Source organism: Galeopterus variegatus, unplaced genomic scaffold, assembly GCF_000696425.1.
Source record: "Galeopterus variegatus unplaced genomic scaffold, G_variegatus-3.0.2 Scaffold7518, whole genome shotgun sequence".
In the NCBI taxonomy this organism is placed as follows: Eukaryota; Metazoa; Chordata; class Mammalia; order Dermoptera; family Cynocephalidae; genus Galeopterus; species Galeopterus variegatus.
This window is the reverse complement of record NW_007733629.1, coordinates 12579-40505: the sequence shown is the minus strand read 5'-3', so window position 1 is coordinate 40505 and position 27927 is coordinate 12579. Positions and strand designations below refer to the sequence as shown.

At 37.2% G+C, this 27927-nt stretch overlaps 1 protein-coding gene across 2 annotated transcripts in view; it reads left to right on the top strand.

The window, feature by feature from the left end:
- Positions 1-27927, top strand: part of HDHD2 (haloacid dehalogenase-like hydrolase domain containing 2) — a 44739-nt gene that overhangs the window by 11979 nt on the left and 4833 nt on the right. Inside the window, exons 2-6 of one of the 2 annotated variants that reach the window (XM_008592032.1) lie at positions 4622-4732; positions 7288-7496; positions 11491-11575; positions 23633-23849; positions 25999-26062. In XM_008592032.1, coding sequence (XP_008590254.1) covers positions 4632-4732; positions 7288-7496; positions 11491-11575; positions 23633-23849; positions 25999-26062 — 676 coding nt within the window. In that variant the 5' untranslated portion in view covers positions 4622-4631. Of the gene's footprint in view, positions 1-4621; positions 4733-7287; positions 7497-11490; positions 11576-23632; positions 23850-25998; positions 26523-27927 lie in introns of those variants that run through there. The other variant, XM_008592031.1, reaches the window with a different exon arrangement.

Here is a 27927-nt window from a genome sequence, read left to right as displayed (position 1 = left end):
TTTTTTTTTTTAATAACTATTATTATTATTAGGTATGAAAATGCCCTTTTTTTTGCCTTCAGTCCATTTTTAAAAGAAATCACTTATTAGCTTATTTTTCCCCTACTCTTGACGTAAACAGTCGTAAGAACAATGCAGTGACAATCATATACTTTCACCAAAATTCAGTAATTGTTAATATTTGCTCTATTTGTTTTATATTTTCCTCAAGTATTGCATTTTGTTTTCATGTCTCTTCAGATGTCTTTAATCTGAAACACTTCCCCAGCTCTTTTTTTTTTTTTTTTGCCTTTGGTGACATCAATAAGAATCTTTTTCCTTTGCAATGAATGGTAATAATCTGTGGGTGATTCTTTGAGCGTGGGTGATTATACTGTTCCCCAACAAATTTTCATCCAGTGGTTTTGGCATTCATTGATGATTTCTGCCTGAATCAGTTATTACTGTGGTGGTTGTAAAATGTCGATTTTCTATTTCTAGCATTTCTTCTACATTTATTAATTGGCATTCTTCTGTAAAAGAGCTTACCCTTTCCCATCTCTTTAATAAATATTTTTAGTGTTAGCGTGGACTCATTGATTTTTTCTTAGTTCAGTGTGTTATTCATTCTTGTCAGTTTTTATTTCGGTGCTCAAATTGCCTCATATTTGGCGGGTGGGAACCCCTTCAAGCTGGCTTCCGTAATCCCACCTGTGATCTGGTAAAACATTGCATTCAGGCTCCTCTTGTACTTTCCCTGCCCCAATCCTGGTTTTGTGGACTTAGTGTGCTCATGATTACTAGAGTGTTGTTGCTTCTTGGTCCTTTTAGTGGACAGAGCTAAGACATGCATTTTTTTAAAATCATGAATTCATCCTGACACCTACAATTCCAAACCAATACCACAGGGTTCTTCCTCTCCTCCTAGTCCACGTTTATATCTCTTTTCTCCTACTTGAGAACCCTGATTTTTAAGATCAACATGTTTACTCATTTTCTCAGTCCTACAGTGCACACAAAATAGTTTTGGAACTCTACCACTACCATTACCAACAGCAAACCTACTAAGTAAAGTTCAAGGTTTCCTTACAGTTCTTTTTGTCTTTTAAATATATCCTCTTGAAGGAATAGAATCAGAGTATTATGAGTAAAAGTTTTCTTGACTAGGTTACTTCCTTTCTGTTTTTCTATTTTAGGGCTGGTTTAATTTATATTTGAATCTGTAAAACATGAACATGGTTCAAAGTCAAAACTAATAGCATGGACAAATTAGTAACTTTTCAGTGTTCATTTCCTCATCTGCATAGGATTGCTGAGAAGTTTAAATGAAGTAATAAAGTCTGCAGAGCACTTTGCACAGTGCAGAACACATACAGTATCCAATAAATGTGAGCTCATTCTACTTTCCTTCTTTCTCCCAGATGCTTCTCTTGTGCCTTACTGGTCCTGCTCTGTGGCTTCAGGCCATAGGTTTTGGGGGGAGTTGAAGGGGTATTTCCTGTTACAAACGAGTGGGGAGGAAGAGGGCTCACCTCTTTCAGGTTCCTGCTATGTACTTATCACTGCTAGGCATTCTCCTTAACTCATTGAATCCTTACAACCCTGGAAGATATTTATTCTTACCCTTCCCTTTTTACAGATGAGGAAATGGAGGCTTAGCTGACACTGGATCTCTCTGACCCTCACCACTTAGCTTCACTTCCCCCACCATCTGCATCTGCCTCACTTGGGCCCCAGGTTCTAGCTTGCTGAGGGGAGACCCCTGCTCAGTTTTGGGGAACATGTGTAAGGAACAGAGCATCATGAGAGAGCATGCCTAGGGCCCTCCTGGTTTGTGGGTTCCTTGAGTCCAGCTGGAGCACCATCTCTGTGCCTCCCTTTTCTGCTCCCCCCCCCAGCCTGGCCCATGCCGATAGCTCTATCCTGCAGGAAAATGCATTTCTCTCCAAGATGCCTGATGGATGTCCATTATGCTTGCTAGTCAGTTGCCAGGGCTTACCGGCAGTTTGCTTCAGTTCTGAGGCTTGCTCTTGCTTTATTTATTTTCTATATTTATACCTGTATTTGTTTTCTGTTGCTTTTAACAATGCCTGATACTGGGTAATTTATTTCTCAGTTTCGGAGGCTGGAGAGTCCAAGGTCTAGGAGGTACATTTGGGGAGGGCCTTCTTCTTTGTGGAATTCTACAGAGTCCTATGGCAAACAGGGTATCATATGGAGAATCACAAGAGCAAAAGAGTTAGTGTATCCATGTATCCATGGCATGGCCCTCATGATGCAATCACTTTTCAAAGGTCCCACCTTTCAAATACCATAATCAGATTTTCTACCCTCTTAAAACTTGTTAAAATGGAGGTCAAGTTTCCAGTACATGAACTTTTTGGGGACACATTAAACCCATAGCAATACCTTGTGTGTGGAGATGGCTGACTTGAAATGGGAGGAGGGTCTGGGGAAGATGCTCAGGCAGAAATGGAAGGAGCAAATGTGCTAAAAACCAGAAGCCTGGAGGAAATTCAGGGATCCTCTTTGCCATTCCTCTGCCTCTTAACAGGAGTGCGCCTAAGGTAGAACAACATTTCAAAGGATAATACTGGACACTCTAAAGTATTCCTGGCAGACTTGGGTGATGGGCCTGGTTGGGGCTAGCAAGCCCACATTGAAGAGGAGAAAATCAAGGCTCTAGGGCATAATATAACACATTGATTCTCTCAGTCCAGATCTCTTGACTATAGGCGGTAGACAAAGATTAAGGCTTCATCTTGCCTCCCTGTCCAAGTATTGAGGAGAAACTTAGGGCCAGACAGGGTAAACTTGGCCAAGGTCACACAGAGTATTTGAGCCAGAACCAGGGCCAAACCTGGGCCTGCCAACTGCCAGCCCTGAGCTCTCTTGACTGCATCTCATAGGGAGTGAGCTAGGAGAGGTCTTCCATCTACCGTCTGTCCCCAGGTAAGACCCCATAAACCCCTGAAAGCTCTTCCTGTAATATTTTCCACAGATTCTTAGTAATTGCCTACTTATATCTTCCCAGGTTCTTTCTAGCTGAGCTTTGAACTTCTGCCTTTGCTACTCACTTTAAAGGAGACAGCTCCTTCAGCTCTGCTGTTATACCAGGGCCTGACACGTAGTAAGTGCTCAGTACACATTTGCCCTATGAAGATACAAATGGATAGGGCAACTTGGCAATTTCTTGTAAGGGTGAAGGTGATCACACACCCTCAGACTCAGCAAGACCCAGAGAAATGCTCACACTTGTGTCCACCAGGAGTTATGTACTGGGATGTTCATAGCAGCACCCTTCGTTGTGATAAAATATGCAAAACTACCTAGATGTCCATGATTCAGAGAACAGATAGATAAATTGTGATATATTTATATGATAAAATACCATACACTATGGAAATAAATGAAATATAGCTGCATCTATTAACATGGATACAGCTCACAGACATAAGGTGGAGTGATAAACCAAGTTGCTAGGTGTACACCCTTAACACAGAGATTTGAATATATCAAAATCAGGAGAGTGGCTACCTTGGGCAGAGGAAGAAGGGCAATCAGATCAGAGAGGGTACACAGAGGGCCCCAACTATATCTGTAATGTTTTATTTCTGAAGCTGTATGATGTATAAAGGGGGTTGTATTAATCCTCAATACCTTTTTGTATGTCTGACATATTTCATTATAAAAACAAATGAATAAGTAGAAGAAATGACTGAATGAATAAATGAATTAATGAATTTAAGAAAGTGAAGTCCCATCCCCTTCTCTTTAGTTTCCCTACTGTTCTTACCCACCCTCTTATTAATTATCATAGAGTACTTGTATTATATGCTACATGATACAGCTCATAATAGAAATTTTTTTTTTTTTTTTTTTAAAAGATGACCGGTAAGGGGATCTTAACCCTTGACTTGATGTTGTCAGCACCACGCTCACCCATTGAGCCAACCGGCCATCCCTATATGAGATCCGAACCCGTGGCCTTGGTATCATCAGCACCGCACTCTCCCGAGTGAGCCACGGGCTGGCCCCATAATAGAAATTTTTTAAAGAGAAGATATGCAAAAGGAAAGCTGCACTTTGTAAGGAAAATAAATTATCTTCTTACTTAAATTACTGTAAAACTTGAAATTTCCTCCTCAGTGACCTGTAAATACTGGTAGCTCCTTGGCCACATATGCCATTTCAGAATATAGCAGTGGAGATGGACGATTAGAACATTTTCATTATACGTAACCAAAGGTGAAGAAGACCTTGCTAATGATTTAGTGCTTCCATCCACCCATTCTTGACAGTGCATTAAACTCATATTTAAAAATAAAATAAATGATTGAATTGTTAACCAAAGAGTTATTTTTAAAAACCTGAAAGTAGATAGCAACATCTCTTTTAGCATTTCCCTTCTTATAGTTTGAATTCGTGATTTAAAACAAAAACAAAAACTCTAAGTACTGTAAAAGTTTTATGAAACAAATTCTGGATTTTTGATTTTTAAAAACATTTTTTTTTTCCCAAAAGAAAAGCAGCTTAACACTAAGCAGTTTCTGGATAGGAGTGATATTTTTGAAGACTTACCAGTTTTTAATCGTCCATTGTTTCCTAAACTGTATTTTTAATTTCATTTGCTCTCTCCTAGGGAATGAAGGATGGCAGCACGCCGTGCATTAAAAGCTGTTTTGGTGGATCTCAGTGGCACACTTCACATTGAAGATGCAGCTGTGCCAGGCGCACAGGAAGCTCTTAAAAGGCAAGCTATCTTCCAGGTTCAGCTGACAAATATGTTTGTAAGTGCCATTTTACCAAGGCAGATCATTAGCTAAATGGATGGCCTTGAGACGGCATTTCACCAGCTTACCAAGATGTATGCATTGTAATGTCCTCCAAACATTGTTCTCTAAGCTTTATTAGGCTTGGCCTTTTCATCTAATTTATTCTTCTGGCTTTTTATGTATGTATGTCTCTAAATCAGTAATGTAAATTTGGGAATGAAAACTCAAGATTTTAAAATGTGGAATAAATAGCATTGGAAAAATCACAAATGAATCCTGGAGTCACATAATTTAACACACACACACACACACACACACACACACACACGTGCACGCATGCACGCACGCATATTTCTGTCCCCTGGAATCACAAAATGAAACACACACACACACATGCACGCACGCATGCATATTTCTGCCCCCTGCTGCTTGTTCTAAGATCTAGCATTGAGTGTGTAACTGCTCAAATAAAATTTAACTAAAGGACTTGAAATTTTAGAATTATTTTCATCAACTAAATTTAATACTTTCAAAGGCTAAGGACTGTCTTATATTTCTGATGTACCAACCACAATATTAAACAGTCTAATACAAACTAGGGATATACAGTAAAAGCATATTAAAGTGAATTGAATGTGAATGTTTGCTTCTGGGTGTCCTGAAAAAAGTACCCATCAACACGGCGGAAGTAGTAACTGGTATTAAGCATCTTTATCTTAGAGTAATCTAGAGAAGTTTTCAAAACAGCAATACTCAGCATGTGGTGCTTGTCATTTTCGAACCTTAAAATGTTCGTAGTATGCTCTTAATAAGAAGTGTCACAGTACCAGGTGTTAGGGCAAAACATTGACACAGACTTCACACTGTTTCAGTGAGCTTACTTTCCATTTGGGGAATTCAGGAAATACAGATTTGTATATCTTGGTAGGAATCAGTTGGGAGCCATCAGTTTAGTTGGCAGTCATGATGTTCATTTTATAGGTGGAGAAATGGTGGATAATCTGTTGTTTAAAGTCAGAAGAAAATCACTTGCATAGTTGGACTTTCTCTTGACTCCTTGATATGGTCTTTCTCTGAGTTAGGCTTTCTAGGAGAAAGGACATCTGTTGATCTGTGTGCTCCCATTGGATAGAACTTTTGCTGCTTTAAAGATAAGCTTTCTACTCTGGATTGAATGAAAAATCTTTTAATTTCTGGTGAACACTGACCCCTCTTAAGTAGCTTTGTAAACTATGAGCCTGCCATTCTGGAGGGGCAAGAGCCTACAGATTTTTCTGTTACTGAGCAGGTTCTTATCCCAAAGAAGTCACTATAGTGGCACTGCCAGTTTTGGTTTCTATAGAAAAATAGACTACGAGAAGTTGAGGGACGAGTAAAACAAAAAGTTTTTAAGAAACTCATCAAGAATTATGTGGCTATTTCAGTACTAACACTTGTTCATTTTTAAGATAATAGTTATGTTCAAGTAATCAATTTCTTTTGAGAGATAAATCACCAAATTTAATGTGTTATGGAGAAAAATGACTACACGGTGTTATAGAGATAATCATGATTATAGTGAATTACTTAATTATATAAATTTATTTAATGTTCTTTGGGTAAATACTTAAAATATCTTTTCTGTTTTATTTGCTTGTTTGTTTTAAATTGTGATTAGTGTTTTTATGCCTTGTGGCCTTTTGGAGAAAGCATAAAATAAAAAGCAACAGAGCATTAATATTAAATTCTAAATTCTAGCTAAATTAAAATTATTTTCAGATTTTGGATTAAAACACTATAGGATCAAGGACATAATTTTCATTTTTAAAGAAGGCTATCATGAATTTTTTCTCTGATACTAGATTGCCAGTTTAGGTTTCAAAAGCAGATCATGGAATCAAATCAATCCTGTATATAACTAGTTCAAGGGGAAGACATATTTTAGTCTATAAAAACAGAATGTTTCTTTGAGCTGTCCAGGTAGTTTCTGTTTATAAACTTAGCAACATATTAGGGTTTAGTTAATCTCTGATAATATACAGAGGTTTCTTCTGTTCTTTTCGTATAGGCGATCAAACACTATACCATGACACAGAAGATCAGAGTTCTTGTCTCAGCTCTACTGTCTCCCCCGTGTATAAAGCTGGCAAGTCACTTAACTCATCTAGGCCTCAATTTTCTCATCTTAAAGAAGAGAGGGCTGTACAGGATCTCTAAGAAAACTTTCACTTCTCATATTCTGTGAGCACAGTGGTTACTAAGCTCTGTTTTTTGCTTCTTTACTAAACTCTGCAGTAAAATGCAGTGAGAGAATATATAAGGCCCTCAGAAAAAGCTTTTACAGTTTAACTTTGCAGCCTTTAGTGGTGAAGCTGTTCACAGAGTGCAGATAATTTGTAAGCAGTGCTGGATAGATTTAAAAACTTTGGCCATAAAAACACCCAGTGAGTTATCCTTCAGCTTCTAACATGTGGCACAGTTCTACCAAATTAGGAGTTTTTATGGGACTAAAATATAAAAGCTGCCTGTTGACTTCTGAATTTTACTTTTCCAGGTTACGTAGTACTTCTGTAATGGTTAGGTTTGTGACCAACACGACCAAAGAGAGCAAGCAAGACCTACTGGAAAGGTTGAAAAAATTGGAGTTTGACATTTCTGAAGATGAAATATTCACATCTCTGACTGCAGCCAGAAGTTTAGTAGAGCAGAAACAGGTCAGGCCCATGCTGCTAATTGATGATCGAGCACTACCTGATTTCAAAGGTGAGGGAAGTTCAGAAAGATTTAAAAATTAGTTCTTCATATCTACTTATAAGTCATTCTTAAAACTGGGTATTTCAAGGTGTTTATTCTGATTTCCCCCTGTTATTATTGAAGTGGTCGACAATATTGATAGAGTTTGAATCTAAATTGGTGTTTCTTAAACTTTTTTTTACTGCAACTCACGATAAGAGAAACACATTACATAGTATCCCAGTACATATATATGTGTGTGTTTATATATGTTAAACAATACTTACTGTACAAGATGTACTCTATTTTCTATCTGGTTTAATTAATTGTTTGTTTGATTTTAATACTGCTTAGAGCCCTCCAAATTAGGTTCACAATCTACTAATGGATCATGACCCACGGTTTGAAAAAACACAAGTCAAAACTACTTTGAGTTTTAAAATCCTCAATCTAGGAGCCACTGTATTAATGTGGATTAAATGAGATAAACCAAGAGCTCCTTGTTTAAAAATAGATGTCATTCTGAATAGTGTGAAGTTTTTACAATGAACATGAAATATTTTTCAATCAAGAGAAAATAAAATTGTTTTTTCTCTTTGGAAAAATTAATAGATTCTGGAAAAATAAAGTTTTATGAAGCTTGACACATTGCTTCTTTTTGTAGATGATATTCAGAGTGAAATAATACAATATAGAAAAATGGGTAAAAGTATATTCATTGCAAAGCCATGTGATGGCTTCACAAATAATGATTAGAGAAGTTCAGCATGGATATACGGTTGGGCAGAACCTCAAAACTTGTACTAATAGAAAATATACCAGTGTCTCAATCAGAATTATTATTTGTAAGAAACAGAAACCAACTTTGGCTGAATTAAATATGAAATAAATTTATTAAAAGGATCTGAATGCTGAAAGAAATATAAAATGACACAACTCTTCCGGAGAGGAATTTGGCAGTAGCTAACAAAATTACACATGAAGCAGCACTTGTAGGAATCCATTTCTACAACATAGTTACAAAAGGACACAATGGCATATGAACAAGGTTATTCATTAGAGCCTTATTTGTAATAACAAAAGATTGGAAACAACTCAAATGTTCACTGAAAGGGACTGATTGAATAAACTATGATATATTCTCAAAATGGAATGCTTTGTAGCTGAAAATAAGTAATGACGAAGAGTGCCATCTCCTGATAAGGAGTGATATATTAAGTGAAAAAAGTAAGGTATAGAAATCCTTATACATTTTCTGTGTAGGAAAATGAGAGGGAAATAGATATACATATGTATTTGTCTTACATTTGTAAAAGGAAGCCAAAGAAGGATAAATGAAAAACTAATAAAAATGGTTACTAAAGGGGAAGGGAGAGAAGAGGAGGAGATCAAGAGAGGAGACTTCTCTAAAAGTACTCTGTTATATACTTTTGACTTTGAAACCTATTCATGTAACATTTTACATAATTAAGACAATTAAAAAGTAAAAAGTCAGCCCCTAAGAACTAAAAACAAATGGAAATGAACTTAACTTTATATAAAGTTGGTCATATAACCACTGTTACTTCAAATGACTTTAAAATACAGTTATTTTGACCTATTTATTCATTGTGGGATAAATTCTAAGGACAAAAGAACCACAAAGAAATCTTAAACTGTATTCAGTAGTCTTATTGTTATTAGTAATATTGGTATTGTTATTTTTAAAATTATAGATATAGGATAAAGCAAAGCAGTAACTATGTAAGTATTCTTAGGACCCAAGATTTTAAGTGTAAGTGAAAAAAGATACAAATATAAAAATAAGTTAATTAAAAGCTGTGTATTAATAACTTTGAATTGAAAATATCATAATCAACTCCTTTTTTCTCTTAAAGAATACGTATCCTAATTTTGCACTGAAAAGGCCTGAAAGCCATGACGACTCATTGCTCAGACTGTGATGTCTACTACATTTCCTTGGAGAAATGACTAATTCCAGATCTGGGCAGGCATTGTAGGATGAGTCTAGGATAGCTCATTGTGTTAGTAAGGACACTACTGAATACTAGTGAAGTCATGTCTATAGAACACTGGAGCCAACTTGAAGGGATAATTGAGTATCAAAAAGAATAATGATTGTAGTGGATTAAAACACGTCATATATATAAAAAGCCATGAGTTCAAAATGATACTTAGCCCCACAAAACTCACTGGTCACTATTGGAGGTTACTAGGGTAGTAATCCATTACTTTGAAAATTAATAAATTAAGGGAGTAAAACAAGCATTTAACCTACCTTTCCTGTTGACCAGGGCAACTGGCACTGGAGATCACATGTGTCAGCTAGTACTGCTACTTCAGAATTTGATAAAATCAATAGTCACCTCTTCAGAGGAGACACTTCCTGCTTCTTTGTGTTAAGCTCCCAATTCAAAGCCCTGGGTGGGAGCTTCTGATTGGCAGAGTCTCAGACGCATGCCAGCATCCTTAGCTGCAAGGGAGGCTGGAAAAATATTTGGTACTCTCAGCCTCTGTGGGGAGAGTGAAAAGTATCTGCTACTCTCAGCCTCTGTAGGGAAAGCCTCTGCCTCACAGCAAGCCTTATCAGCTAGTGAATTCCCTAATTATGAGAATGATATTCAGAAACTGGGCAACAAAATAATGGCAAATTCATTCTGTCACCAATGTATTTATGCTTCTGGCTGAGCTGAAAGATCACCAAACATTTTTTTTATCAGATTTTTCTCTTTCGACTTTGAGGAATATTAAGACTCGAGCTGTTTTTAGCAGTGTGCTGGAGTTGGAATACATAAGCAGAGTCCCTGGTCTGGGAGAAATCTTTGTCATTCAGTCTAGAACTATACTTGCAACATCTTTATATACATGAAAATACCCAAGGTAGATGGGTTTTTGAAGAGAATGGAAATATCTTTGCTAATATTGAATATCTCCACTAGTGGTAAATGGAGATAAAAAGAATTAACACACAAAAAAACTGCAGCTCTTACTGTAGCCAACAATTTTATTTTCTTCCTTCAACAAACTAACTGACTTTACTCAATACTCGTGGCTACTGGTAAGAAGGAAATCAGAAAGCCTGAGTATCTGCAGACAATAAGAGAGGCAAATAGGAATTGGCATATGGATAATCCACAGAACCTTTAATCAGACTAACCACTGTGATGGTGAATGTTCTTGTTTGGTTGTCATATCTGAAGTCCTGTTATCAGATACCAAGGCCTTAAAACATGCTTTAATTATGAAATATTTGTGAAGCTAAATGATTAGGCATCATGTAGAAAACTTGTAGAATCGACAGTGCATTCTGTATTTATCATGCATGTGGTAACCTCAACTGTGTCAATTAGAAAGTCTAATTTCCCTTGCCTCATAGATTCCCAGTCCCTCATCAGTTGCTATTGATCTAATAGCTCATAGGGAACTCGTGGCTGTTCTTGTTGATTGTAATCAGTAAAGCCGTTTGAAGTTAGAAATTGTGACTTGTTGGAAAACATCAGGTTACAATTTTCAATTCAGATCGTCTAGTTACTGAGTAACTGTAAAACTATGTACAAGGAATATGGAAAAATATTAGGAAACTCTCTCTCTGTCTGTCTCTCTGAGTGTGTGTGTGTGTGTGTGTGTGCATGCACGAATGTCTGTTTCTTTCATTCTCTCTCTCCTATCTCCCACCCCTATTTCTTGCTTCCCCCCCCTTTCTTCTCTTATACTTCCAAAGTACATTGGACAGTATAATTTCTTAAATTTTAGTTTATGTCTACAGCAAAAATTTGCACTTGATTGACTAATGTCTGTTTCTTTCATTCTCTCTCTCCTATCTCCCACCCCTATTTCTTGCTTCCCCCCCCCTTTCTTCTCTTATACTTCCAAAGTACATTGGACAGTATAATTTCTTAAACTTTAGTTTATGTCTACAGCAAAAATTTGCACTTGATTGACCAAAACTACTTTGTGATAAAATGTAACACTGCTTTTAATTGCACTTTTCAACAATTACATCTTTTTTTTTTTCCATTTCCAGGAATACAAACAAGTGATCCTAATGCTGTGGTCATAGGATTAGCACCAGAACATTTTCATTATCAAATTTTGAATCAAGCATTCCGGTAAATCTAGCTATTTATTTTTCATCTGATTATATACTCCCCTTCTTCCTTCTTTAGTCTTTGTTATATAAGGTTTTATTTGTTTTACTCTCTGGCCACCTAGATTGTGCATGAGGATAGATATCTTCAAGACCATTTCAAGATCAACATCGAAAAATATTTATTAGTATCTTGACTCAATTTTTTTAAGATGATAAATATGTTAAAAAGTGATGATCATTGAGTTTTTTCTGGTTTATAGAATCAATAATTCCGGAGCAGAAATTCAAAATAAAATTGTAACTTTTAAAGCTAGCAGTTTTATATTTTATTATTACTCCTCTGAGTCTCCATTGACTATGCTAATCTCTGAAGAAAAATAGCATCAGGCTAATCCACCAAAGACAATGAATGTGATTCTCCAGTGAGAGTCCAGACTGTGAAAAAGAGTTGACACATTTGACTATACTTTCAAAGAAATTACAGTGAATGATAATGATGGTCTGAACTGGAATAGCAGCAGTAGGAATAAGAAACACAGGTTCAGATAGCATCAACATGACTTGCTAGATGATTGGGTGTAGGGGGTGAAGAAGAAAAGTGAGTCGTGGAGACCATCCAGATTTCTAACCTGAGCAAGTGAGATAAAGAACATTCCGTCTGGGGTTAGGAGGTGATGAACTTAGGCTGGGGCTGTTTGGCCTATGGGGTGTCCAAGTGGAGATGTTCCCATGGCTGTTGGTAGAAACACAACTAACACATAACATGTATAAATCTTCAGTTACTGTGAACATTTCACTTTTATGAACTTTTTTGCTACTGCTTCCAAAAGGAAGGTGGCATACTACTTCTAATACTTGCTAAGATAAATTGGATCAGAATTTACCTGCCAATCTGCTGTAGAGTGAGATTGTAATTTTTTCCCTTGGATTTTTCGTTTTTCAAATCTTGCCTTTTATTTCTTGTCAAACCTCTAAATAGTATAATTCATGTTTGAATTTATGACCAGAAAATAGTTCAAAGTGTTGCATAGGGATATATTCAACTAGCTTTAAAAAAAAAAAAATTGTTTTTTTTAGTGCCTTGGTTAAGTTTTATTATTTAACTGCCAGAATGGTATACCAGAAAATAGTTCAAAGTGTTGCATAGGGATATATTCAACTAGCTTTAAAAAAAAAAAAAATTGTTTTTTTTAGTGCCTTGGTTAAGTTTTATTATTTAACTGCCAGAATGGTATAAAAAAAATCATTCTTTGAGGAGTGGGGGGGTGGGGAGGAAGAATTGTGTTAGTTTAAAAAACCCATTTTTTTAGTACAAGGATCTATCAGAATCATTCCAACTTGTACTTTATGTAGAATTCATTTCTCGATGTATATATTTTAGAATCAGAATGTTGTAGGAAACTTTAAAACTATCAGTTTTGTACATCTGGGCACATTATTTGCTGTCAATCTTGAAAATGGCTGTCATCATGTAAAAATCTGTGTTGGCAGAAATAGCACTTTGAGAACAGCCCCTTTTCCCTGTGTGCACGTTAATTTTAGATCCTCAGTTAGTGGAAACCATTAGCTACTTGATGCACTTCTATTTGTGACCCTCTTGATCACTGTGATAGTCAAGCCTTTGTTTAAAAGAAGCAAACTCACTTTTTACAGTTGTTCAGTGTCTGTTTACTGTAGTTATTTCCTGGATATCCCCTGCTATGCCAGATTGTTTGAAGGGTATCTGGTGTTAAAGTTTCTTCTGTTTCACCTACTTCAGGTAGTGTCCTGAGGCGGATATGTCACCAGCTCCTTAAGTAAGGTCTACAATTTTACCCAAATCATTTTCCATTTAAAATAGAGAACCTTCTAGTACTTCTTACTTCCGAATTTACCCCTACTATCTTTTATTCATTTCTTTAACCACAGAATTCAAGGAGAAGGTATTGATTGATTTCAGCTGGTAATTTGGAAAGGACATATTTAATAGGAAGTTGGGAGGTCTCTCTTAGATAAATACTAGACTCAGGGTAATAAAAATGTATGTTGACATAATACTGACTTTGTAATTGCTCGGATGCTGTCTAATTAGTACACTTTCCCAACCATATTGATTTTTTTAAACACTACATTTTAAAGCATTACAGTGCACTTATAGGTCAACTCTAATTTCACAAAGGCACTTAACAGCTGGGTGGAGAGTTAACAGAAGGACGTTAGGTCTTGCCCTTCTTTGCATATTGATGTTTCCACAGAGACTGTGCCTTCCAACCAGTGACTGCTGCTGTTTGGACTGTGTGTGGCAAATACAGACATCTCAAATGAACCACCGATTAGTTAAATTACTATTCAGGTTGATAATGAGAACAAACACTGGATTCTAAAGCCCATTTTGTAGCATCCATGAATGCCAGCTTCAGGGCCACATTGCATCAAGCAGATACAACAACCTTCACATTACACTGCCTCTTGTTTATTGTGTTTTTAGTGAGTAGGCTTCCCCCAAATGCATAGACAATCAGTCTTAAATGCCTGAAGAATTGAGAATGGATTTTAAAGAATTGATTTGGGGAAAGGATATGAACCAGTTATAAGGAATAAATATGATTTGCATACGGATTCTATAAAACATTGAAATCCTAAGAGCCATTGGTAGCTTTTTTCCTTTCACCTAATACAAAAAGATATAAAGAATAAAATAATGAGCACCCATATGTCTTTCAACTATTTTAAGAAATAGAAATTATCAACACATTTGATATCCCCTACTTTTTCCTCCCCAATTTTATCACCCAGGACACATATAGTTTATCAGAATTATGAATTTAGTGTTTATCATTTTCATGTATTTCTTTATACTTGTAAAATATATATGTATGTATCCCTATTGAACAGTATATAGTATTATTTTTACATGTTTTATACAGTATGTATTTATCAATTTGCTTTCTTCCCTGGTAATATTGTATGATTCATCAATATGAATATTCATAGCTCTAGTTCATTGATTTTCATAGCTGTATTACTAATGTGTATTAAGGTCTCTTTTCATGTTTGACCTGAATTAGAAAACCAAAACTTGAGCATTTAGGGAATGGACCAATTATAATTAAATTTTATCATCACTATTAGGAGGAAGACTGAGTAAACAGATCACTTAATAATCTAGCCTGAACTTAGTATTAACAAGACTAAAAAATATCTAATCACAAAAATAATATGTCTTCGTTGTGGAAAATTTTAAGTGCTCAAAAAAGAATAAACTGAAAATCACCTATAATTATGCCGCCTAAAGAGAAGCACAGATCACATTTTAGCACATAGCTAGTTTATCTATTTCTGTGTACATACATATTTATACAAAATGAGAATGTATATGTGCTATGTGGTAACCTGCTTTATAAAAACCCAACAATATATTGTGCATGTTTTTCCACATTTTAAAATATTATTCTAAAACGTGTTTGATTTCTACAGCGTATTCCATTTTAAGAAGCACAATAAATTGTTTAGCCATGAGTTTCCTCTTATTATTTCCAAGTTTTTGAAATTAGCTTTTAAAAACTTCTGAAAACATGTTTGTTGAGCAGTATTTATGTTTTTTCCTTATGATTTTTTCCCCTGGAAGTATAGTTGCCAGGTCAAAGGAATTTGGGGAGTAAACTGCATGGAGTTGCTTAACGTAGAAAAAAATTAAAGGTTTTTTCCCACAATTAAGAGCAACTGCTCTCCACTTTCTAGAGGAGCTTATTAAAATGTCATTATACCTGGAGATAAATGACAATACAACTTTCACATTTAAAATATATAGGTGAAGGCTGCTTAAGAATAATGTTTTGAAGTTTGTTAATGAGTTATTTCCCATAATTGTTTAGAGTCTGAGAGTTCCCTAAAAGTCTTAGAGATATGCGGAAGTTTGTGTTTTTTTGTCAGGAGGAGATTCTTATCACCATAAATGGTTTCTGTTGAATGTTGCATTGCTTGTTTTCCCCCATCTCTTAAGAAAAAATAACAAGTTTAGTTACTCCAGTATATTCAAATCCTTAATAAATGAAGAAGAGAAAAGGGGGAAGGAATCAACAATAATGGCCTCAGTTATTGCTGCATTTGTACGGTAACTCCTGAATCTTTGCAAAGTATTTAGTGCCCTGGGCATGAAGAATTCCAGAACAGTGTGGCAGCAGGACTGCCATTAGAAATATTTCTGGGTTTTTTTTCCATTTTTGAAAGCGCTGACTGCTATGCAGTCTTCTTAGTTAAAGTTCATATTATAAAAATATAATACTTTGGAGATAAGAAATTGTTTGAGACTTAAAAACTTGAGTTATTTAAAGCATTTCATTTGTGTATGCAGAGAACTTTGTACACAAATTTGAAAATTGTAAAATATAGAATTGAGTTGAATATCAGAGTCACTGCTCTCATCTTGTAATTTGGGCATATTCTTTGATCAAGGCAACTCTTGCTACTCTACATAAAAGTTTCAGGTGAATAAGCCACAAAAATATATACTGTTACTGATTTTTCTTTTTTTTTTTTGTCCTTTTTGAGACCGGCCGCACTGCGCTCAGCCAGTGAGCGCTGTGAGCACACTGGTCATCCCTATGTAGGATCCGAACCCATGGCAGGAGCGCTGGTGCGCTCCCAGCGCCGCACTCTCCCGAGTGCGCCACGGGTGTGGCCCTGATTTTTCTAAATTGAGATATAACACGCACAATAAGGTATGTAAATTGTAAGTACACAACTCAATAAAATTTTACGCATAGATAAACCTAGGTAACCCCCACTGTGATCAAGATACAGAACATTTCCAGCACCGTAGAAGGTTCCCTTTCCCAATCAGTACCACTCCTTCCCCAAGGTAACCACCGCTCTGACTTTCATCAGTATTGCCAGTTCTTGATCTTCATATGAATGAAATCATACAATTGTAGCATTTTTTTCTGTTTTTGAGATTTATCCAAGTTGTTGCACATAGCAGAACTTTGTATTTTGTTTTGTTTCTCGTCCTTCTCCTCCTCCTTTTCCTGTTTAGTAGTAATCAATTGTATGAATATTTCACAATTTATTTATTCATTCTGCTGTCAATGGGCATTTGCGCATTTGTTTCCAGTTTTGGCTGTTGTGAATAAAGCTGCTATGAACATTCTTGAACATGTCTTTTGGGGACATGTGAATTTAATTCTCTTGAGTGTATATCTAGAAGTGAAATTGCTAGATAGTAGGATAGGAATTGTTTAGCTTTAGTAAATATTGCCACACAGTTTTCCAAAGTGATTGTACCAAGTAATATGTTCTCACTAGCTACGAATGAGAGTTCCAATTGCTCCACACTGTCACCAGTCTGTGTTATTGTAGCTATTCTGTTTGATTAGAATAGTGCTATTTTACTGAGTTTAGATTTGTAATTCTCTGATGACTTATGTTGTTGAAACTTTTTCATATATTTATTGGCCATTGGATATCTTCTTTTGTGATGTGCCCATTCTAATCTTTTGCCTTTTCTCATTGGGTTATCTTTTTCTTATTGACTTGTACGAGTACTTTGTGTGTTATGTGTACGAGTCTTTGGCTGAATATTTATAGTGCAAATATCTTATCCCTGTCTGTGGTTTGCCTTTTCACTCTTTTAATAGTATGAGAACATGAAGTTCTTAATTTTGATGTAGTCTAGTTTGTCAGTACTTTCTTCTGTTCTGCTTAAGAAATTTTTGCCCAGCCTCAAGGTCATGAATATATTCTCCTGTGTTTTCTTCTGCAAACTTTACTGTTTTACCTTTAACAATTAGGCGTAAGATATATTTTGAATTAGTTTTTGTGAATTATATTAGGTAAGAGTTAATTTTTTTTTGTAGATATCCAGTTGTCCCAGCAACATTTATTGCAAAGATCCTTTTCCCCTCACTGAGTTGTTGTCCTTTTGACATAAACCAAGTGGCTATATATGTGTGGCTCTGTTTCTAGATTCTTTATCTGTACTTGTGCTATTCCACATTGTTAACGTGTCCACATTTCATTACTGTGCCTTTATATCTGGTAGTATACATCCTTCAACTTTATTCTTTTTTAAGATTATCTTGGCTATTTTTCATCCATTGTATTTCCATATAAATTTTGGAATCAATTTGTTAATTTCTGAAAAAAAAAAAAAAAGCATGGTGGGAGTTAGAGTGATACTTCATTAAATCTATAGATTTGGATAGAATTTACATTTGAACAATAATTTATCTTCCAGTGTATGAAAATGAAATGTATCTCCATTTATTTAGGTTTTTATTTTTTGCATTCTGTCATCAACATTTTATAGTTTTTAGACTATGGATATCAGACATATTTTGTTAAATTAATTATTGTATTTCATGTTGTTTGATACTATTGTAAATGTTATTTTGTTAAATTTCATTTTTAATTACTTGTTGCTAATACATAGAAATTTAATTTTTTGGTGTGTTAACCTTGGATCTAGCAATCTTCTTGCACTTACTTGCTGATTCTAATCATTTATTTGTAGGATCTTTGGGACTGTGTTTTCTACATAGACGGTTGTACCATCTACATATAATGACAATTTACTTCTCTCTTCCAATCTTTATATTTTTATTTTTTTTCTTTATCACACTGGAACCACCAATACAGTACTAAATAGACGTGGTGATAGTAGATAGCCTTATTTTATTTCTGTATTCGGGGTAGAGCTTGCAATATTTCACCGCTTTCAGTATTTCTTACTTGATCAGTAAGCTATGTAAATACATTTGTTTTTGACGTCTGATTCTAACCAGAAATAGCAGTGTTAAGCTTGCCTTAGATCTTTGTTTTAATGTTTTATTTCATCTTCCTCTCTGAATTTATAGTATTCTTAGAAGATTTCTATTTTATGTGGAAAGTTGAGTCTTTAAAAACTTGTTACTTTTTTTTAGCAATTAATGAGAGAATTACTGTGTCACTGTGACATTGGAGGTATTCTGGGGGGGTTCAATTGATTAACTGTTAATGGGTTTTTCTGTTTTTCATGATTCACTGTTGTTTTAGTTTGAACTTTTGGTAGTTTGTGTTTGTCAGGTTGATTGGTATTAGTTTTAAACATATTGAATATTAATGCTTTGCAATCATCTAGTTTAGTGGTTCTCAACTGGGGACAATTCTGCCCCCTAGAGAACATTTGGCAATGTCTGGAGACATTTTGGGTGTCATGACTGAGGGAGAAGGGGTACTACTGGCATCTAGTGGGTAGAGGCCAGGGATGCTGCTAAACATTTTATAATGTATAGGACAGCCCCCATAACAAGGCATTTTCTGGTGTACAATGTCAGTAGTGCTGAAGTTGAAAAGCCCTGGTCAGTTTGACCCCTTCATTTGAAACTGAGGCTCACAAATGTGAAGTAGTTTGCTCTTACCTATTTTATGTAGCATAGATAGTATATTTTCTACATTTATAAATAAAGGTAGTTGTCATTACCGTCAGACAGATACTGTGAGAAGGTTTGCATGCATCGTCTCTGACTCCTCCCAAGAAGGTGTTATTCCCCATTTTATAGGTCAGGACACTGAGGCGTATACAGAGGTTCATTCATTCATTAATTTATGTAATAAACATTTAGTAAGAGGTACCAGGCCATTATTTTTTAAGTCGGAAATACAATGGTGAGTAAAACTGATGGGCATTGTTATAAGTACATTCTGGTGAGGAAGACAGACCAAACACAATTAAATAATGATTACAAATTGTGGCAAGTGATATGAAGGAAAAAAGGGGATGAGATAGAGATTAAATGTGAAAGGAAGTCCACCTTATTTAAATAGGGAGATTGAAATTGTCTTCTTTGATGTATTGACATATAAGCTGAAACCTGACAAATGAGCAGAAGAAAGCTGTGTGAAGGTGAGGAACTGTTTCAGGTGGAGGAGTACTGTGTGTGTGGGCTGAAGCAGGCCCAAGTTTGACCTTTTTTTAGGAAATGAGAGTAGACTATTGTGGCTGGAACAGTCAGTGATAGAGAAGATGACTTGAGATTGGAGATGAGTGGTACAGATAGGGCAAAGCCTTATAGGCTCTTGTAAGGATTTTGTATTTTATACTGTTTGCAATGAGAAGTTATTGAAGGGTTTTAAGCAAGGGAGGTGTATTAGTCCATTTTGGGTTGCTGTAACAGAAATTGTATCTGGCACAGGCCTCAGGCTGTTTCTACTCATGGCAGAAAAGTGGCAGGCAGCTGGCAGGTCACATGGTGAGAGGAAGCAAGAGCGAGTTAAACAACAAGCTCTCTCGGGAACTAATAGAGCTAGAACTCACTCACTACCCCTCTTCCCCCAGGGAGAGCATGAATCCATTCATGAGGGATCCGCCCCCATGACTCAATCAGTTTCCAACACTGCCAAAATGGGGATCAAATTTCCACATGTGTTTTGGTGGGGACAACACATCCAAACTCCATCAGGAGGGATATGAGACCCCATCTATGCTTTTTAAAACTCCCACTATTGTCTGTACAGTAGATTGGAATAATAGGGCAAGAATAGAATGCAGGAAGACCAACTGGAAGGCTGTTGAAGAAGTTCAGTTGAGAGTAATACAGTTCTGAGATATTTTAATTTTTGTTTTAGAATCAAACTGGATTTGCTAATGAATAGGAATGGGGGGGTGGTGAGGGAAAAAGAAATCAAGGATGAGTTCTTAGGTTTCTGGCTTGAGTAACTGGGTGAATTTAGTGAGATGGGAAAGATTGGGGGAGGAACATTTTGGGGAAGATTGGTGAGAAGGATTCACTAGTTTGACGTTGGACATATGGGAGGTATCTGACAGTTACTTAAGCTGCAGTGTAATTTCATTTCTGTGTGCGCCATCTTCGGGGGAAATGGTGAAAAGTTGATCACTTCCCTAGAGAGGTTAAGTTATTTATTTAGAAAGACAGCATACTGTATTTGGAAGAATGCTAGATTGGTCTTCAGAACTTCCAGGTTCCAACACTGGTTCTAGCTCTCCTTGGTGTGATTGATTTCATCCAACATCTCTGGATGATCTCCTCATCTGAAAAACAGGGCACGTTGGACTTGGTGTTCCTTAAGTTCTCTTTCAGTAATTTTGTGGCACTGAATTTAAATTATCCCCTTAGCTTTTTCTCTTGCTGCTCTGCCTGAGATTTTTATGTGGTGGCCTTGCTCCCTGGCTAGGATTTTTTAGTTTTTTTCCTTCACCTACATGGGATTTACAGTTGGAGATTTTTGTATCAGGCTTTCTTTTTGCCTTTTTTCCTTATTTTTTGTACCTCAGTGGGCATCTAGATGGAAAATTTTCAGATTTCCTGCTGATGTATCGTTTATGGTATCAAAAATAACTGTCTTAATCTATTTTGTGCCACTATAACAGAATACCTGAGACTGTAATTTATAAAGAACAGAGATTTATTTCTTAACAGTTCTGGAATCTGGGAAGTCCAAGGTCAAGAGGTCCACATCTGGCCAGCATCTTCTTGCTGCATCTTCCCATGGTGGAAGGCAAAAGGGCAAGAGAGTCAGAGAGCACACATGCAAGAAAGGGAAGGAAACCAGATTCATTCTTTTTATCAGGAATCCACTTCTGTGATAACATGCTCCCTCAATAACAGCATTAATCCATTCATGCAGGCAGAGTCCTCATGACCTAATCACCTCTTAAAGGTCCTACCTTTCAACAGTGTCACATTGGAGATTGTTTCTAACACATGAATTTTGGTGACATGTCCAAACCATAGCAACAACCAACCTTTTGTTGCCCTGTCTAGTAAATATAAAAATACTCCAAGTATCGGCATGTCTATTTTTGATTTTTTCAAATGTTTAACGATAAAAGATCTTTTAATCTGTGCTCTAGAAAATGTTTACCTTTCTATCTATCCTGAATATGCCTTGGTTCTTCAAAGATTCAGTAAAGCTTATGCTGTGCAGAGAGGAACAGTAGAAGCAGGAATCACTTTCCTGAGATGTATAGCTTCTCTAGCCTAGTGTCAGACAAGTTCCCATTTACAGAAATGTAGAGGAACCCACAGTTTCACCTCTTCCAGGGAAGGCACTAAAGTATTGCCTGGGAATTAAGTACATACATCAATCAAGCTGATAAGTCTTATCCCCAGTTAATATATAATAAAATATTAACAAAGCTAAATCAAATGAGTTTTTAGTTTAGCTATGTAAGTGGAAAGCAATTTTGAGGTCTGTTACATAAAGAATTCCAGTTCCGTGGTAGAGTAGCAAATAAATGGGATTGGGGGTGGGGTGGCAAGAGGGGAGATAAATAAATCACCCATTGTTATCTCACTGCTATCAACTGTGGTTCTTTAAGGCCAACAGAGTGGCTTTGCCAGGTTTCCTAACAGTTAGATTTCAAGATCTGCTTTAAGAAATAAATTTGTATTAATATTAGTGAATACATTTGAAGGATCTGTCCTGTGCTGTGAGCACTTTGTAGTAACTAACAGTAAAGCCCTGTAATAGTCCAGTATTGGTTTTTACTTAATAAAATATTTAATCATAAATGTCTGAATTCTGCATCTCCCACAGGAAGGCATTTCCATGCCCACTGACAAGAATAATTCAGCAGTTTCATAGTTGAGCGCTTAATTACTCGTAATTGCAAAGGGTAAGATATGATGAATTCTTCCTTGGTGGACATACTAAATATTTTAACTAAGTAGATGATTTAAAGTAAATTAAGCTAGTGAGGTCATTTATTACATTGGTTAAAAGCAGTTTAAGAAATATATCATGTCTTGCATTCCATTAGATGATAATATGTATGTGACTGTTGCTGTGTGCTTCATTGTTGGGATGGATGGCAGATTTTGGTCTGGGGGGGCTGGTGTTGGGAGGTGAGTACTAAGTTTGTTGGGATCTTTTGATTTGTTGTTTTGCCTGAGTCACTAATGAGGATCCTTAGCTATATGTAGAGTTTGCTTATCAAGCTAATAGGAAAACTCTTTATGCCCTTTTTTTTTTTTTGGTATGAGAGCATTATTTTTCCTTTATCAGGACAAAGGAAGGGCCTTGACAGGAAAGACTCCACCTTAAACTTTGTCAGTGCGTTCTTTAGGGAAGATGGCCTGATTTTCAAAGTAATGTCAAAAGCAGCCGAAAGGTAGAATAAGGAAGAGAAGGGCCAGCCCGGTGGCGCACTGCTACAGTGCGCCGCTTGGGAGTGTGGCGGCGCTCCCGCCGAGGGTTCGGATCCCACATACAGACCGGCCGCTCACTGGCTGAGCGAGGTGCAGGCGCAACACCGAGGGTTGCGATCCCGTTGCTGGTCCCGGTCCGGTACGGGCACGACACTGAGGGTTGCGATCCGTTGCTGGTCACGAAAAAAGACAAAAAGGAAAAAAAAAAAAAGAATAAGGAAGAGAAAGTACAAGACTAAACTTTTTGTACAATGCTCTATTAAATTTCTGAATTAAAAAGAAATTTACATTTTGGAGTCGAGGAAACAGGAATTCAAATTTTTTTTTTTTCCTTTTTTGTCTTTTTTACTGACCGGTAACGGGATCGCAACCCTCGGTGTTGTGCCCGCACCGCGCTCAGCCAGTGAGCGGGAACCGGTCTCCACATGGGATCTGAACCCTCGGCAGGAGCGCCACCGCGCTCCCAAGCAGCGCACTCTCCAGTGAGCCACCGGGCCAGCCCAGGAATTCAAATATTTAAGGCGTTAGCTTAGTATGTTACTGCAGCAACAATTGTGTGGTATTGTAAAAGGCTCAAGAGCCTCCTGCTTACCGTTAGAGAAGGTTGAAATAACTTGTCTCATTAAGTTAAGCTTCTTCCCTTGGGTGTCTTGTTTAGCTTTAGTTCTCTTAATTCTCTTTCCCTAGTGATTTGGATAAAGTGTCTGAAACCACTAAAGGTAAAAGGTTGAAGCGGTCCCCAATTTAATAATCTATCACCTTTCTTTAGTGTATCTGAGTGTAATTCCCAGCAGTTCTTTGTGAATTCACTAGAAGACAGCAAGTCATTAAAAGTTAATAAGAAACTATTTGTTTCTGTGAGTGTGAATAAAACCACTTTGTAGTCCAACATTCTTTCCCTGTCATAAAAGCCTTGCTTTAGCCAATTTTCATTTTCTCGGTCTCTCTAGGTTACTCCTGGATGGGGCGCCTCTGATAGCAATCCACAAAGGCAGGTATTACAAGAGGAAAGATGGCTTAGCCCTGGGGCCTGGACCATTTGTGACTGCTTTAGAGTATGCCACAGACACTAAAGCCACAGTAGTGGGAAAACCAGAGAGGACGTTCTTTTTGGAGGCATTGCGGGGCACTGGCTGTGAACCTGAGGAGGCCGTCATGATAGGAGATGTAAGTAGAAGAGCCCAGGAGAGGCCCTGATATCACCTGTTATGCTGGGAGGGCCAGCTTTGAAGCACTGCTTTAGGGAAGCAGACTCTGTTATTCATGATATAAATGGCTACCTATAAGATAGGTTTTTCCATAGATATTTAGTGGTATTCATCTAAATAACTGAAGTTTTTACTATTTCTGACATTTTTCCGTAATGTGATGGGATATATACAATTCAGAAAACCATTTATTTTTTAAGTCAATGAAATGCTCTATGTAGTTTTTTTGAAGAAAACCCCTACACATATCTAAATCTTTTTGAATGTTACTTATGTGGAAAACAACCTATGCCTAAAGAATTCTATCATTATTGATTTTTATCTTAGCATGTGCTTTATGGAAGAACTTCCCAGTCAATGTGCCAAAAATAGCTAATGATATTGATCACCTCAGCCCTTTCAGTGGTAGGGCTGAGCCTGGGACATTCAGAGGCCCAGGCTGGTCACCTATGGCCGTGAGCACCTTGTCAGTTTACCCAGTGTACTGGGCAAACGTTATTTCCTCCTATGTGTGCCATGATGGGAAAAGAGCTGGAAAGCACAATACCTCGTGGTAAGTTGGTGGGAAGGATAATATTTCAGGTTTTAAATACAGTAATAATATGTTAGGCTGGAAGGGACCATCAAGATCGTCTGGTCCAAACCTCATTTTATAGACTGGGATACTGAAGCCCAAAGAGCTAAGTCTCCGTGCCTAAATTCTTGTAGCTAATAAGTGTTACAGGTGGAAGTAAACTCAAGACTGTGGACTTCTCCCCTAGCTTTCTTAGTGTAGTGGAAATATATTACAATCCTCCTGATTTCATCTATTTCTATAATCATTCACCTAAAATAGAATAGGAAAATCATTGAACTCAGTAGCATTTTGAGAAACCATCTTCTCAGTTACATCTTTTCCTCTTGGCAAGCTTTTAGCTGGCTTTCCTAGACAAATGTGTGTGAAGAAGTGGTTATCTGAGCCTGGAGACTCAGAAATCTTAATCTTGGGAGATACTGGTACTGGGACAGGGTGGGAGATGGAAAGGGCAGCAGCTGCGTTCAGCTGCATGGAGGCTGTTTGTCATCCAAGAGGGTGGCAGTTCTTTCCCCCTTTTCCTCATCCACTTTTCCCCACCTCCTTTCCTCCTCTGCCTCTCCCCCATCTGTACTTCTTCAACAGGGCAAATGTAGCAAATGTAACAGAAGAGGTTTAAGTTAGACCTTGAATGAAGATTTTGACATTCTGAAACTCATTTCCAAAGACTGTTGTTGAACAGTATTAATGAGTTTTAAGGAAAACACTTTTCTTCAGGCATAGTCTGGATGAATCCTGCTTACAGACAGGAGATGGCAGGATTGATTTTCGTGAAGTTTCTTCCAGTCCTTGGATTTTTAATTACCTTGCATTCATCATCACAGTCAACCAAATGATTTATCCCTGTCTTGAGTAATAATTGGAAAGAAGAGCTCCCTTTTCAAACTGATCTGTATATTCCTAAGTGTGAAGTGAACATCAGACAGTCATAGAGTTTATTAAGTATACTCATTTGGCGATTCTGCCTGTTATGGACAATTGGATGGAAAGTAAAGATAGTACATTATGTGGACTGCAGAAAAGCTATCTCCTGAATCTGGTTCACTCATTGTCTGCAGCTGGATTATTCACCTAAAAGCTGCCAAATGGATAGAATGCTTTTTTCCATACTCTGTCTTAAGAGGAGATAGTTGTATGTGTGGCAAAGCGTGAAGAATTGTAACTCTGCACTTTGTTTGTGGTTACTAGGATTACTGCTCTATTGTATACCTTCTACCTATGCGGCACTTCTCTTTCCAAACGTGGCATGCTTCCTCACTGTTACATGTAGATTCACCCTTTTTTACACCTTTCTTTCATTTTAAGAGGCTCTATTGTATACCTTCTACCTATGCGGCACTTCTCTTTCCAAACGTGGCATGCTTCCTCAGTGTTACATGTAGATTCACCCTTTTTTACACCTTTCTTTCATTTTAAGAAAAAAAACATGGGATTACAGTTGGCCATCTCAGCCTAATAAATCAAATCAGTTGGTAGGGTTTGCTCACAAGCTGACTGAAGACACTGGACTAAATCTTTTTTTATGCTTTTCTAGGATTGCAGGGATGATGTTGGTGGGGCTCAGAATGTCGGCATGCTGGGCATCTTAGTAAAAACTGGTATGTATCTTCTGTATAAGCCTTTCCTAAAACAGGATGGTAGACTACACAATTACTTAAAGAACGTTCTTTGCAGAAATGGCAGAGTCCTGAGCACTTTAATTCCCTTTCTGTCACAAAGCAAAAATAAAATGGGCTTAGAATCACAGGGAAAAAGACAATGAGAGAGGACCCATGCTGGACAAAGCTAGGAAGTTCAGGGCTCAGAGGTATTTTAACACTTACCCAGAGATAACAATACTCAGTTGACAGTTGGCACTTATATGATTTCTTGGATTATACAATTTACCACATCAGAATGGTTCTCTGTAAAAATACCTTTTACGTTGTGCTGTCTATATGATTATGAAGTTGATCTTTTTAGGAACTGGCCGGCTAAGTGATCTGATCCTTTGTGTTAATGTTTGCATTTTAAAAAATATATTAAAAAAATAATAATAATAAATAAAAATAAAAAGTATATTTAAAAAAAACCTTTTTCTTTTCTTTTTACTTATTGTTTTTAGTAAAAAAAGTTTAGGAAGTATTTTCTGCACCACAGTTAGGTTTACTCTGTATGGTCCCTTAAATAAATTTAGGGAAAAAGAAAGACCTTATTGGGAAAAATTCAGTTAATACAGTATTATGACTACAGCAGACTGATTAAATGTCCTGGGTCCTGGTCTCAGCTCTGCACTGACTAGCCGTGCGAGACTCTGGTCAAGGCTGTTCCCCTCTTTGGGCCCTTTAAGAATGATGGGGTTGGACTGGTCCCTTCTATGTAGAGTCTACTCCTATGTAGAGTATGACTGATAAAGTCCTTTCAAGGTAAGGAAAGAACAGTCTTGAGAGCTGTGAGTGGGCTCGAGTACTGTTGCATTGGGAGCTTAATGAGCTTTTCCAGGTAAAATGGGACTTTTCCCACCCCAAAGGGTACCTGCTGAATTTGGAACTTATAGCACCTGACAGCCAAAGATCATGTCCAAGAATTGTTTACAGGCTTTTATAAATCAAATAGCAGATAAATGGTTCCCTAGATGTCTCTGTGAGCTCATTTGTCTGGTTTCATGTAATGGTAGTGAAACTTTTTAATAGGCTGTTCACAAAAGGGAAGACTTAAACATAATGTCACAGAGGAGTTACCACTGGGAAATATTTTTAGAAAAAGTAGCTTGACATTTGTTCAAGAAAATGTGGTTGCATAAAAGCTCTTTTCGGGGCCGGCCCGGTGGCGCACTGCGCTAGTGCGCCGCTTGGGAAGCGCGGCGGCGCTCCCGCCAAGGGTTCGGATCCCACATACAGACCGGTTCCCGCTCACTGGCTGAGCGAGGTGCGGGGGCAACACCGAGGGTTGCGATCCCATTGCCGGTCCCGGTCCGGTACGGGGGCGACACTGAGGGTTGCGATCCGTTGCCGGACACGGAAAAAGACAAAAAAAAAAAAAAGCTCTTTTGAATTTAAAAATACAAGAAAATGTAGATGCAGCTATAGTTGAATAAGTATTTGGCAAGGCTGTACATGAACAAAGAGTGAACACATCATCTGCTCGTGCCTGGGGTCTGGGGTGAAGCATTGGAGCCTTGTAATTAGTAGTACCAGTCACCCCAGAATTAGAATGAACACAGTGTGTTTCTTCACATTTCTCAGTGAAAATGATCATCATCTTCCCAGGAACATTACAGTCCTGTGATGTAATTAAACAATTAGAAGAATGAAATAAGAAAAATGGCCACAGTCATTCTCCTGCCCTGTGTCTTTATTTTTAAATTCCTACCCTTGGTGATTTTATTTTCTGGTCATCACTGAAGAACTCCTCAAATAGCTATTTTTTTTTTTTTTTTGTCTTTTTTCGTGTCCGGCAACAGGATCGCAACCCTCGGTGCCGC